The following is a 13,955-nucleotide window of genomic DNA, read 5'->3' as shown; positions in this document are numbered from 1 at the left end:
TGGTCTTCCACCTTTCAGCACGTGGAGCTTCAGCTGGCCTCAGAGAGAGCCAGGAATGTTTGGCCCATTTGCAGGAGCACAGGCTCAGCCGTCCCATTCGACTGGCAGCTGGACAGCTGAGGGAGCACGGTGAGTTACCCCGGCTGGCCAGCCGGCGTCTGACTGGAGGAAAGTCCTCAGTAGGCCTGAGTCGGCTGATCCGGTTATCTGACACTCCTGCTACTCTAACATACACACTTGCTCAAATACTGGGCCTAGCTCCCCTGGCGCCATATGTTCATATTCTCTATAAAGGACTTTCATTGCTGACAAGTTCTCAGAACTGAGAACAAACCATTACAAGCACCGCTGGCCAGTCGCTCCCTCCTCCCTTCGTTCTTTTTTTGGAGACAACCATGGGAATTGATCTAAACAGATTCCGACCGACTCGAGCGTCTGCTCCCCTCTATTTCACCTTCCTCTTCCAGCTCAGCGCCGTTTGGACGCACCCCCACATACCGTCTGAACCCGAGGAGGCCCCTCGCTCTGGAGACCCGCATACGATATGAGCTGGGACACAATGGAGGGGCTGAGTGTTTCTCGGACGCGGCCAAGGACTCGTGCTGCCCAGAGAAACATCCCAGTAAAAACAGAGACAATGGGAGAACAAAATGAGCCACGGCTTGGAAATTTGGGACTGGTTGGTCCCCGCAGGATACTGGGGGCTGAACTGGGCTGGGGGGCCCACAGCTCTTTGAAACGGCAGCTTAGCTGGTGCTGACAATGATCAGCAGTGACGAGATTATATTAGAGTGATGGAGAACAGGGCTGGGCGCCTGACACACACCGGCGACTGTGTGGGGAAGAGGGGGAGGAGGAGGAGTGTGGACCAGTCTTCAAAGGGTGTGAGGGGGAGTACTGAAACAGGCCCCGAAAAGTAACCAAAGCACACTGCCTGTTACCGACTTCTTCCTCTTGTCGTTTCTGACACCACTGATTGTCCAGGAATGGGAGAAGTTGCAAGGTCTTAGGCCTTGGGTCTCACCATCGGCCACGCTGGTTGTGAAGGTGACCTGACACTAACCCTTGACCTTCAGCACGAGTTCATGGTGCTCCCAGAACCCCCGGCTGCTGCCGCTACTCATTTTCCATCAGAAGCCTAGGAGAGGTTCCATGTTTTCATGTTTTTTTTTTTTCCCCCTGTTCGGTTGTAGAGCGTGATGCGATACAGCAGCAGCCTCCAGCAGGACACATCTGGCCCGGTGGGAGATCGGCCAGCTCCTGAGTGAACTTTGGCCAGGGGAGCAGCTCAGCAACGCAGCGCCAACTGGTGGCCGTCCATATCTGCCGGCTCAATTCCCTTACTCCCCTGCTCCCTGGCTCACATCTCCGGCACTGCTGGATTGACTGGACGGGGACCAGGAATCCCAGTTTGAGGACAGTTCTGATGGAGTAAAGTGAGGATTTTATGAGGGTAAGTCAAACCCAGCCCTACAGATGCACTAGTGTGTGTGTTGATGTGCAGCTCTACACACATTCCTGCTCCTGATTGGCAGCCCTTTGTTTCCCCATTCTTACTTATCCTACAAGTGCTCTGTTGCTTGAGACGGGGTAGCGGTCTGTAATTACACCCCTGCAGCAGGAACAGGGATGGGGGGGAGTAGTACGGCTGTATCAGTGCCCTTTAAACTGCCTCCAATGCAAACCACTTCGGCTGTGGCTTTGAGCAGCATGATGTGGCTACCTCTCCTGTTTCTCTTTCTCCCCCCCCGCTACTTTCAGATGCTAACCCCCTCGCCCTCCCAGCCCGTGCCGATTGCCCCAGCGTGGGGGTATTGACACAGAACAAAGAGTAAACACTCCCACATCCAAAATCTCCAAATGTATGATATTAGGTTCCTGCCAAATATCTCGTAAAATCTCTGGATTTTGGTCAGTTTATGCGCATCTCTCGCATTTCAGAAGGTCGGAAAATAAACGTTGATGCTTGAGCTTGTCGGCGCGCAACAGGCTTTCAAAGGGCCCCGAGGCCGACGGATAGCCGAGTGTCGGAGTGTTGCTTACTTAGCCCCTGTCTGAACTTTGCTTTCCTTCGAACTAACCGGGGACGTAGAGAGAGCCTTCCATAGCCTGAAAACCATCATGCAGCCCCAGCGAATCAGAGTGGCAGTGCTTTCTGGACCTAAACCACCAGACTGCTTCCCATATGCATGTGTAATATGTGTGCCTGTTGCATAATACGGTTCACTCAACCTTAGCTATCTGCCATAGATGGGCGGACTATCCAACCATGGTAACAGTGACATTTAAGTTCAGCTTCAGGGGGGCACTCCCGAGTAACTCTTCTATATCGTTGCCTAGTGCTAGCGTGGATCCCTTCCCGCCCACCTTCATCAGGGGCCAGTTACTGGGCCTGGTGATGAGGGCTAAGATCACAGGAAGGAAGGAATCACTGCAGTGCGATTACAGGGCTTGTCAAAGCTTAGATAATGATCTTGGGAGTGCAGGCAGGGGTGTAGCGATGAGTGTAAGGGGAGTGGGCAGATATACATTGTAATTGGCACTATAATCTTAAGGCTGTGTTTGTAAAGTGGCTGGGGCGGGTATCTAATGAGGACCAGACTCTTCTTTCTTCTCCAGCTCATATATGCATGTAGTTCACTTAATTAAACACACGACCGGAGATGAGATGCCATGACGGGGGGGGGGGGTTGAGGTCATCAGATGCTCATGATTACCATATTAACGTACGCCAGGGATTGAAGACCTAGACTCCCGTGATCGCGGTGTGGCACATGTACGCATGTGGGCTGCACGAGGTCAGTGTAAAACAGAGTAATCTCTGTTTACCACACATCTGAGCAACGGGGGCTGGACAAGCTTTCATCCTGGCTGTCGTCGGATGCTAAATCGCATCGTGGGAGAGTATGCAAAGTTGTAAATATTTGGGAGTTCTGTCCACGGTGAAAGGGCAGTCTTGGAAGTGTTCTTTAGTATAACTCAATTATCTCGGTTCTGTTTGAGAGCGCAATTTTGTGTGGCTAATGGGGTGAAATAAATCTTCTGAGGTATTTTCTAGAAGTGGCTAAAAACAAGCCATGTGATTTGATTTCAAGTCTGGACACCAGTCTACTGAAACATAAACGCTTTCATGGAAGGTGACAGCAATGAGAAAACTGCAACTAATTTCCCAGTTACTGACAGTGAGAATTTATATGGTCTTCAAACATCCCACACATGCTGATATTTGTGTTCTTTGCACAGGCCTGGTCATTGTCTGCCTCAGTTTCCAAATAGCCCAAATCTAAACTGTGTTTATTCAGTCAGGGTTTACAAACTGTCATATTCTAATGCTGAGCTGAAGCCTGTGGGATGTCTTACAGTAAGACTGGAATCAGTGACTTGGAACTTCATGGGAGAATTTCTCTGAGGCTTTCTGAGTCAAAATTAACAACCGTTCATCCTTTCATGGTGCTGTGAATGTGTCTATAGACGTTCAGGTTTCCATCTGTGAGCAGCCCATGGAGTCTTATTTTACAAAGTAACTATATGGGTTGAAGGACCATAACACAATACTTTTGGGATGTCCAATAGACTGAGGTATTCTACTCCGGTGAGGTTAGTCAGGTTCCAGGTGACTGTTACCCAGTTGTTTTCTGCCTGAAAATATCCAATCATTGTTCTGAGCATCTCCTTGTCTTCACTAATGAAAATGTGAGGGCAGCTGGCTGATACATAATTACTGCCTCTCTTCATAGCCCCTGCCGTCTGACTGTTGCCTTTTCTCTTCATAACCCCTGACGTTTGACTGTTGCCTCTCTTCTTCATAACCCCATCCTCTCACGACAAAATGATCAAGTCCTGCTGTTGCTGCTGCCCCAGCCAAGCCCGACGTGGCAGCGCAGTCCTGGGCCCATAGGCCGAGGGAATCTATCGCCCCGAGACAGGCGTACAGATACACACCCCAAGAACAGCGCTGTTATTGTTTCCTGACTGATGAGCTCTTGACCCGCAGCTGTCGTCCTGCTTGTTGCAGTTAGGGAACTTGCACTTGTATTCTGGCGCGACAGAAAAGCGAAAGTGTTTCTCTTTTAATCGGGAATTGTGAGGATGCCAGAGCTGGCTCAGTGTGAGAATATCACACCCCCCCACCTCGGCTCTGCCTCGTGGGAGATGGCTCATCTACAAAGGAGGGGCCAGGCCGTTCCGGCCGTACCCTGCTGCTCCGCGTGGTCCCGCCAGGCATGTGGACCAATGCCCAGTCCTGGGATGACTTCCTACCCATGATCAACCAAAGAACAGACACCAGCAGTCGATCCCTGCCTGGGCACATGACTTTTGAAGTCTGGGGCCTTGAGTTTTTCCTAGCAGGGTAGCCACATTGCTAAAAAATTTGAAAAAGGTGCAAAGGCTGTTGACGAGTTGGGGGGAGCGTGGTCTGGATATTATGTGTTTGTAAAGCGATGCTCTAGATAAATACACTGGCACGCGCTTTTGGTCTGCTTGTAACATTTGTGGCTGATTAAGCAACAATCTCTGCGCACCAAATGTGCAGCATAAGAGATGTGCCTTGTCGATGAGGCAAAGCTAAATATTGAAGACCAGTTGACCATTTGATACAGGAGAAATGATGCTCCATTGTTTAGACTTCACCGTGAGTGAAACCATGTCATTGGCCAAGCACCTGAAAGAACAATGCATCATTGGCTCAAGAGAATAGCTCATTAAGCCATTTAGGTGTCAAGCCATACCTCATTGGCTGTGTGCGCAGTGCCGTCTTTAGGTCCTCCACGACTTTGTTCCTCATCGCCATCTCCTCCTCGTCGAAGGCAAACAGCGTCTGCATCTGTAAAATGTTTGGATGGTTCACGTTTACAGTTTATCCCAACTGCTAGAGTTACTGGCACGCCATTGGTCGACCTGATATCTAAGCACGCCTTGTCCAGCCAGACCACAGACCTAGTGATAGTCAGTGTTGGGCCTTTCCCAGCAAACAGAGGCCACAACATCTGTGACACCCATCTGTGTGTCAGACCGATATCCATCGACAAGATGCAGTCTGTATTTCCATTGCGGTTGCTGCCTTCGCTCAAACTGTCAGATCTCTTTAGCAGAGACATACTGACACTTTTCACGGTAGATTTTCCTGTAAAATTGTATTTTGTGTTAAACAGAACGGTTATTCAAATATTAACTACAACGAATGCCACCTCAATTTACCCTCTCGTTAAAAGCTCGCCCACTACATTATGGTCTCTGTGAAGTTTGTGTTGAACCTTTGTTCCGCCAGCTTCTGTATGTCCAGTGAGGCTGCTGCACCACACTGAGCTCTTAAAACGGATCTCTGCTGTTTTCCTTACGGGTGCAATAAAACCCATTCGCAATTGCATATTTGTTTGATTTAAAACACTTAAAAAAAAAAAATCTAAATTAACTGAAAGGCTGCCAGGGTTAGCCTGCTAAATGAAGAAAGTCGTGAAGAGAAATAGTTCTGCTGTTAAGGTTTTTGGCTTGAAATCTGACCCCGGATATCGTGACCGTCCGTCAGATCCACTACTAATTCACGTTGTGCTCTTCCAGAGAAGCGAGATTTGGGAGGAAAACTGAGAGAGTATATCTGTTCTTTTTAAAACTGTATTAGAAACTCACTGCTGAACTTTAGACAGACAATATTAATATTTAGCACCTCCAGACTTAAGTTCAGCTAAGCTTTGAGTTCCTCTGAGTTGCAGGGCTCACTAAACCTTCCAGCTCCTCATCTCAGCATAAAGACCTTCATTCTTATTTTATTGCTGTGCCCCCTTGGGTACAGAAATAAACACATAATTAAAACACCTTATTTGACCTTGTGTTCTAAGAATTTTTCCTCTTGTCTGAGTTTATCGAGGTAATATGCTGTGTATTACGCACTCCTGGCTCTGAGCGAATGAGATTGAAGATTATTTTAATGTCAGGGTTGCAGCATTAGGCCAAGGCTCGCATTGCCCATGGGGGGTCATACTGCGGGTACCACACTGGTCACAAGATCACTGGGTCCCAGGTTCCAGTTCTAGGCACGCCAGGTACGTTATGCTATCCGGCCCGCACTAATAAACAAAAACAGCTGCATGCACAGCAGGCAGTGTAGGTTTCTCCGGATTAGTAATGTCAACTAGGAAAAACAAATGAACTAATGTAGCGTAACAGAAACACAGTGCCCTGTTACTCTTTTGCTGTCCTCTTTCCAGGACATGCCTGACCTGTATTCCACAACTCTAACGACATTTTCTGCTAATAGAGGACCTTTGCCCTGTAGCCAGAAAGTGACATCAAATAGCGGCAACGTAGAACTGGAACTTCATGGCACTGGCTGGTGATCTGCTGAAGCGTATCATGTTGTCTGATACTTGTTTCTTCTCAACTCTTTTGGTGCTCCTCTTTGGACCCCGTGAAGATGACCTGCTGGTGCACGGCACCCTCACTGCCCTGCCATCAGCAGAGTAACTCTACAACATTTTTAAGCATATGTTTGATGTGCTAGGGAGGGCATGGCCGACGTTTTATTGTGGCTGATTACATACTTCTGTATCGCTTAGCATTTTTCTGATGCCTGACACCGTGAGGCTATTGAGAGATTAATGACCACTTGTCGTCAGCCAGGGGTGTGAGTGTCTAACTGCAGGCAGGAATGTATGCGGTGTGAAGGGGGGTGGGGTGCGGTGGGGGGGGGGGAGAGATACTCACTGCAGCCATGGAGTTAATGCGGTCGATGTAGTAGTCGGGCCAGCTGGTAGCCAGCTTGTTGGGGTCCTCTTGTTCCTGGGCCATAAACAGTAAGAGAGAGAGAGACCGTAGCGTGTTAGCATGTTCATGCAAACTTCAGGCTTGCTGATGAATAGACCCTTATCTTTATCCCCATATTTTTTACATGTGGTCTTAAGATTAGTTGACAGCTATAAGTCTTCATGCCAGATTGAATAGATGATGTCAGCTGTGAGATGGAAGCAAGTTCCCAAGTGATAGGAATGACGGTGACAGCAAGATCCTGGACTGAGGAATGTGCCTATATCGTCCATTACACCACCACCACCATCATCATCACCATCATCATCATCATCACCACCACCATCATCATCACCACCACCACCATCATCATCATCATCATCATCATCATCATTACCACCATCATCATCATCATCATTACCACCATCACCATCATCATCACCACCACACCATCGTTATCACCACCATCATCACCATCACCATCATCATCATTACCACCATCATCATCATCACCACCACCATCATCATCATCATCACCACCACACCATCGTTATCACCACCATCATCACCATCACCATCATCATCATTACCACCATCATTACCACCATCATCATCACCACCACCATCATCATCATCACCACCACCACACCATCGTTATCACCACCATCATCACCATCACCATCATCATCATTACCACCATCATTACCACCATCATCATCATCACCACCACCATCATCATCGTTACCACCACCATCATCATCGTTATCACCACCACCATCATCATCATCACCACCACCATCATCATCACCACCACCATCACCACCACCACCATCATCATCACCACCACCATCACCATCATCATTGTTATTTTATTATTGCTGTTCATTCTGTTGGCAGTCATGGTAAAAGACTGATTTGCAGCTGAACAAATCTGCAGTTTTAGCAGGTATCTGGTGTTCATTCACCCACTTGGGGCCAAGTTCAGTGTGGTTCCCCAACACTGTGTTGGTGACCCATGTTGACATGCGCACAGACACTGCCCTTGTGCCAAGGACAGGCATGGCTCATGGCACAGAAGCACTGTTTAAAATCTGGGTCAAATGCAGGAATGCAGACAATTCAATTGTGGAGGCATTTTAATAACCCCCCCCCCCCCCCAGGCAAGGGTGAATAGCTGCAGCAGTGGCCTGGTCTTCAATAACACGTCTGAAGTGCATTTCCACTCGTTTCTGGTGTCCAGGAACAGAGATTCACAGGCCAAGCTTGTCAAAGTATGCAAAGGCAGTTTTGGACAGAGATTATCTAGGACTATTGAATTTCTGTTTTTTGTTTTTGTGGGTTTACAGGCCCGTTGGAGAGCTGGAAAACATTTTTTTGATGGAAAATGTCAATTTTCTCCATGGAATACTTGTCATTTTTGTGTGTGTCTGTGTGTGTGTCTGTGTGTGTGTCTGTCTGTCTGTGTGTGTGTGTGTGTGTGCGCGTGTGTGTGCGCGTGTGTGTGTGTGTGTGTGTGTGTGTGTGTGTCTGTCTGTCTGTGTGTGTGTGTGTGTGTGCGCGTGTGTGTGCGCGTGTGTGTGTGTGTGTGTGTGTGTGTGTGTGTGTGTGTGTGTGTGCACGTGTGTGCTTTGCGTATTTACAGTATTGGGATTATCGCTGTAATGTTTTCTCAGTTGTGCTGAGCGGGTGGGCGGTGTGATGAGCACGGCAGCACGATGATATTCGTGAAACCGAATGACCTGCATCACGTCTCTCTCTAAATGGTGGCCAGCCGCCTCTCATCCGGAACCACATCAGCATGAAAACATTCCTCTGTAAAAATCTGTGCTTATTTTAATTCAAAACTCACACGACGGGAGAGGCGTGTGGCTCGGGGTGTTAGGGAACTGATCTGTGATCAGAAGGTCACAAATCCCAGGATCTGCAGAGCAATTTGGCCTTTACGTAACCCCCCCCCCCCAACCAGACCAGGGACTGTCTGATCCTGCTTTCTCTCAAAATTGTACATGCTTTGGATTCAAGCATCTGCTATAAATGTAAATGTACTAACTACTACAAGGCTGGAATTAAATCGCACAGACTAATATGTGCTGTGTTTGGCTTTCTCTCTGGCTTTACCCCCCCCCCCCCCCCCCCCCGCCTCCCCTTTGTCAGTAAGCATCATCTGGGGGTCATTCTGTGACCCCTTATTTATTGATGGTGCACTTTGAAAATGTTGCACCACATGAAACGTTTACTGTACCCGTTTAAAATGATCGCCGGCTGGTTTAGTAGGAAAGGCTGCAATTTTAATTAGCCTGGTACAATTGGAAGGGTGCTGTACACCTCAGGGTTAAGTCAGTGCTATTGAGCTTTTTGTGCCTTCATATCTGTGCTGTAAGGCTGGCAGGGACTATATAAGCTGCTATAAACAGCGTCTTCTGTTCACAGACATTAAAGTCACCCTGCATGCTGGGTAGAGTTCTGGGAGCCGCAAGTAAAACTAAAAACTAGAATAACACAAAACGCTAGGCAGAGAAGTCACTGCCTTAGCAAGATGAGACCTCGGGCAGTCAGGAAACAGGGCAAGCCTTCCAGAACGTTCTTTCTGGCAGCCTCTGCCTCCCATGTCTCTTCAACTCCTGTAGCATTTGCAACCTGCGGCCGCGACTTAAATTACCCGGGGAGGGAAGCGGTGACCGGCAAGGCGAGGAATCTAACTCTGCGCCGGAGATGTCGAAGGCTTGGCCGAGCGGCTTACCCGATTCTTCCCAAGGCCGCTCCGGGACTGGGCCGAGCGCGCAGCCCCCGCTTTGGGGCAACCAAAATGACACGGGACCTTGTCATCAGAAGGGCCGGCCTCTCAGGTCACGTGCCCTCGAGGTTTGAGGCAAATGCCAAGTGTTTTCGTCAATGTCAGTAAGAATAGTGGCTTTATTAGGTTATTGCTTTGTTTGTAAGACGTTCTGTAGCTCCTGCTCCGATGCTGCTTACACTAAAGCTTGTACCTGGGTGTTCACTGGCGGCTCAGCCTAGCTGTACTTATGCCTAGTTAACACACTGGCCGTACGTTTGTAATGTACATCACTTTGGACAAAAGCATTCGCTGCATAATTGAGACTATGGGCTGTTATAGGGCACCTGCCCAATAGATTAGGAAGCCCTGTGAGGTGTCTGTTTGATGGCGTGTGAATATGACAGTCTCACAGTCAAAAGGTTTAGTGACTCTGGGCTCCCTGTCTGGCACTGTTAGTCCCACAATTCCTGGAGGTAAAGTGACAATTATTTTCATCCTCTAATCACAGGTACAAGTCTGATGTCACACCTGCAGGGTGATACGCGGATCCCCCCACTGCCTCAGGTAAGGGTGGCTGCAGTGCTGCAGTGCTCTCGCACACGCCGTAAATTCGGCGACGGGATGTTTCAGCCACGGAGGAGCGGCTTTATGCGGAATGTTGGCTACCTATCCAGACTGTTTTAAATCTGTTCCCTATTATTCTGCGAGCATGACGGTTCGGCGAAGGAATCCAAAAAGACAGGAGCGGAATGGTTCTCTTCTTTTTTTCCAGTTTTTCGTTTAGAGGTTCCTGTTTCTGAAACTATGCCACATCCATACTGTGTAGAACTGATACGACAGGCATGGACTGGGGGCTCACTGGGGGAAGGGTGCAGTGTCAGTCTCTACGATCATAACTACTCAGCTCCCTTACTGAGTAGCAAGGCCGTCCTGCAAGTACAACCATGGGTGGGCTGCTCATCTCTAACGTGGGATTGGATCTAATGTTGTACAGTAAAACGTACAAGGTGAATCTGCCACACAGAGACAAAATCATTCCCAGTGATCAATGCGTGGGGGACCGGACAAGCTGAGACCAGAGAGACACATACAGGGAGCCCCAGAGTTCATAACCGAATGTTCATAAAGCAAATTCATCACCCATTCAGGTTCCCTGTTCCCTCATTGTGGATTGTGGAGCCTGAACACCGAGGCTGGTGTAATGTATACATCCGTCACCTCAGTCCAAACAAACTCTCATTGTTTCCCCGCTATATCTAAGGAACTCCGGCGAGACCTTCTAACGCAAACACCACTTCCGAAGCCATTCGCCAAGGTTTTATTTCACTGTTTATACTGAGCATGCATGGAGAACGCGCCAATGGGCGAGGTGCACCGCCGAACAAGGTCGTCGCTAAGGAAACTTGTAGCGACTGTTGCTAATGCCGAGAACATACAGGATGTGGATTGGCTGTAGATAATATGTGACGTAAGACGCACTGGGAGCTTATGCGAGTGGGCGAGGTGCAGGGTACGTACCTTCTTCTTGCTGCAGTAGATCTGCCATTTTTTCTCGGCCGGCAGAGCGAACATGGCCTCCCGGTTCCGGTCTGTCAGGTCTAATTCATCCTGAAATGCAGCCGGACACAGGCTCAGTCACACAGCAGGTCCAAAAGACACAACGTTTTGTGGAAGGATGAAGTGAGAAACTTCATGGAGACTTAGGATGGGCAGAGGTGGGATGAAACTCACTCCACACACTAGGCCATGAACACATCCAGGATGGGCGACAGCCAAACAGGCCATTTGACTTATTGCCATGGCGACTGAGCTTTTCAGACGCCGGGGGTCACTGGAAAACTTGAGAGAAGCCCCCCCACTCTTGAGCCACTGAGACTCCAAAGGCATTATCCCCTGACTTTACACTTCCATTAAACGCTGAAGCTTAACTGGACCAGAGGCTCCCGGGGTGGCTGGGGAATGGAGACATACAGACGTCACTGTCACCTGACCTGTACATGTGGCAGACGCTCCATGGTAGCTGCAGGCTACTGAGGGGGTTTGAGGGAGCATGAATCGACTGGCTTTCTGTAGACAGACCCCCCCCCCCCCCCCCCCCCCCCAAGAGCAGTAATGTGAATCTCAACATCTGCTGCTGGGCTGAACCAGAGCCAGGTGGAGCAGAGCATGCGGGACCTGGAGTTCTGTGTTTCATTTGAAGCTTGTAGCTAAGCCCCAGCCCGTCTGACTGGCACGCCAGTGAAAGACGGCCCCTCCGTTTCCGCCGAGTCGTGTTCCCCGTAATGAAAGCCTCTGTAGCGGAATGCAGTGATCTGGAGGCTTCACTGCTTCTTAGTGTGATGTTTAGCGCCGAAACGTTCCCTCGGTTCGGTAATCAGTGAACTCCCCATGCCTTTCCCCGCCCAGAACCAAGAAATATTAAAAACAGTGTTCCGATCATAATCTCCAGAGTGGATTAGACATCAGATTTTGGGTCATGGCTATGATTCCGTTCTGGGCCAGTGACAAGGGCATAGGGCATGTGCTCCGAATGCCTGGGCCCCCCTCCTTAGTCAACCGACGGGAGCGTGACTTTGCGGCTCACAGAGCATCCCGCCTGCCCACGCCAAGTGACCACAAGCGCTGTGGCCGCTCCGTGGAATTCACATAAACTAAAATCAATATTGATACACCTGCTACGCAGGGATGAAAAACAGATGTACAGTGGAAGGCCTGACGTTAATTTGGCCTGCATGTTTCTGAAAGGGGGAAAAAAAACAATCACGCGATAGGAACAGACAAGCGAGCCGGGGAGGGTCTTTAAGCTAAACAAAGGCAGCAAATACCCCCTCCGTCCTGATGGGTGAATCATCACACATCATACTGAAATGCAACACCGGGCACGGCATCGCCTGTCAATGAGTTTTTAATCTGCGTGAGGGCTCACGCAGCTGGACGATTGCTGTGAGGATTCAGGTCAAGTACAAGTGAGATGTTTGCAGACAGGGCTGTGAGAGCTAAGGTGGGTCTGCAGAGGTCTCTGGCTAAGGTGTCCACCAGAAGACTTCTATAGGAAGACTACAGGTGAACTACCTGCTTAGAAGGAAGTAGATCACAAATGGCTTCCAGATGGACTGTCAGCGTGCAGGACGTATACACCAGAATCCGGTTCATTATCCACACTGAGGAATTTTGTCTCTGCTTGTCAGTGGCTCTCTTGAATGCAGTAGATGGAGATACAGTTCAGACGAGACAATGATCACATGTCGTCCTGTTGATATATGCAGCTTGCATGTGTGGTTACGAACTGTACAAAAGTGTCTCTGTTGGCATTAGCCTCCTAAAATTGGCTGGATGAAATTGGCAGAGCCACGGTCAACTAGGATGGGAGGCAGGGAAATGTTTCAGATGCCATCTAAGCCAGGAGATCTGATATGATTGTAGGGATGGCAATGCAGCAAACGGCAAATGCGGGAGCTTTAGAAGTGTAAGTTTGCGTAACATGAAGGCATGAAGGGTTGAAGGGAAGGAAAGGGCTTGTCTAAGGGAGCCCCGGTCTTGTACGGATGTGAGAAGGGCGGCTTCACGGCTGCGACCCTGTGTGAATGAGTGACCCACTGCCAGGTGTGTGTGTGTGTGTGTGTGTGTGAGTAACCTGGGGGTCTGGCTCGTTCAGGAAGGGAGAGGGGAAACGGGGGTGTGGACCTGCAGGAAGCACAAACTAGCAGAAATGGAAGGAAGTCATATGAGGTCCCGAGGGCACAGCAGGAAACTTGTAGAGGCTATATATGGACATCTGGGACCAAGTGGGCGGGGTGGGCAGCACAGGTATCACAGGGACCTTCGGTGGAGCCACAGATACATCCGTAATGCCTCCAGAGGACCCAAGTTCTAGGGGAGCAAGCAAAGCAGTCAAGGGAGACGGTCCTAAGGGTCACAGGTCCAAACCACGGGAGAGGACAATGGACCTATTCTGTTGAAAAAGGGGCATAGTCTTAACCTCAAACTTGAATGAATTCCAGTGAAGTATCTCGGCACATAAGCAGCGGTGAAATGCACAGCTGTGAAAGTGCACGCTTCCTGGGTCGGCTGGGACCACGGCGGCGGGATGTAAGAAGACACGCACTCCAGGGGGCATGTCAGGACACGGTGTTCGTTAAGCCGCTGGTTATTTTCCAGTTGCGCTGTTTGGGCAGTGGGGTGGGGCTCCACCGCGGCACGGCGCCGAATGTCCCAGAGCGGGGCGGCTCTCGGGATGTGTCACACGCGGGAGGGGGGTCAGAGTTTGGCCTTGGCGGAGTCTTGGCGGGCATCAGGGCTGGATCAGGAGATTCGGCAGGAAGGGAGGGGTGGGAAGTCAGCGGGTATCCAGGTGCTGGTTGAGGACGAGGAGGAAAAACGCACCCCCCCTTCCCCTGGCCACACAAGCCCCCTGGGCAGGCCGGTGGAAAATGATGAG

General features: G+C 49.7%; 1 protein-coding gene across 3 annotated transcripts in view; it reads right to left on the bottom strand.

The window, feature by feature from the left end:
• daam2 (dishevelled associated activator of morphogenesis 2) overlaps positions 1-13,955 on the bottom strand; it is a 67,654-nt gene that overhangs the window by 19,618 nt on the left and 34,081 nt on the right. For all 3 annotated transcript variants that reach the window (XM_048974437.1, XM_048974439.1, XM_048974438.1), the window contains exons 3-5: positions 11,036-11,125; positions 6,703-6,777; positions 4,731-4,825 (exon numbers count right to left, since the gene is read on the bottom strand). In XM_048974437.1, coding sequence (XP_048830394.1) covers positions 4,731-4,825; positions 6,703-6,777; positions 11,036-11,125 — 260 coding nt within the window. The remainder of the gene's footprint in view (positions 1-4,730; positions 4,826-6,702; positions 6,778-11,035; positions 11,126-13,955) is intronic.

This window comes from Brienomyrus brachyistius, chromosome 14 (genome assembly GCF_023856365.1).
Source record: "Brienomyrus brachyistius isolate T26 chromosome 14, BBRACH_0.4, whole genome shotgun sequence".
Taxonomy (NCBI): Eukaryota; Metazoa; Chordata; class Actinopteri; order Osteoglossiformes; family Mormyridae; genus Brienomyrus; species Brienomyrus brachyistius.
This window is presented reverse-complemented; position numbering and strand designations above follow the sequence as displayed.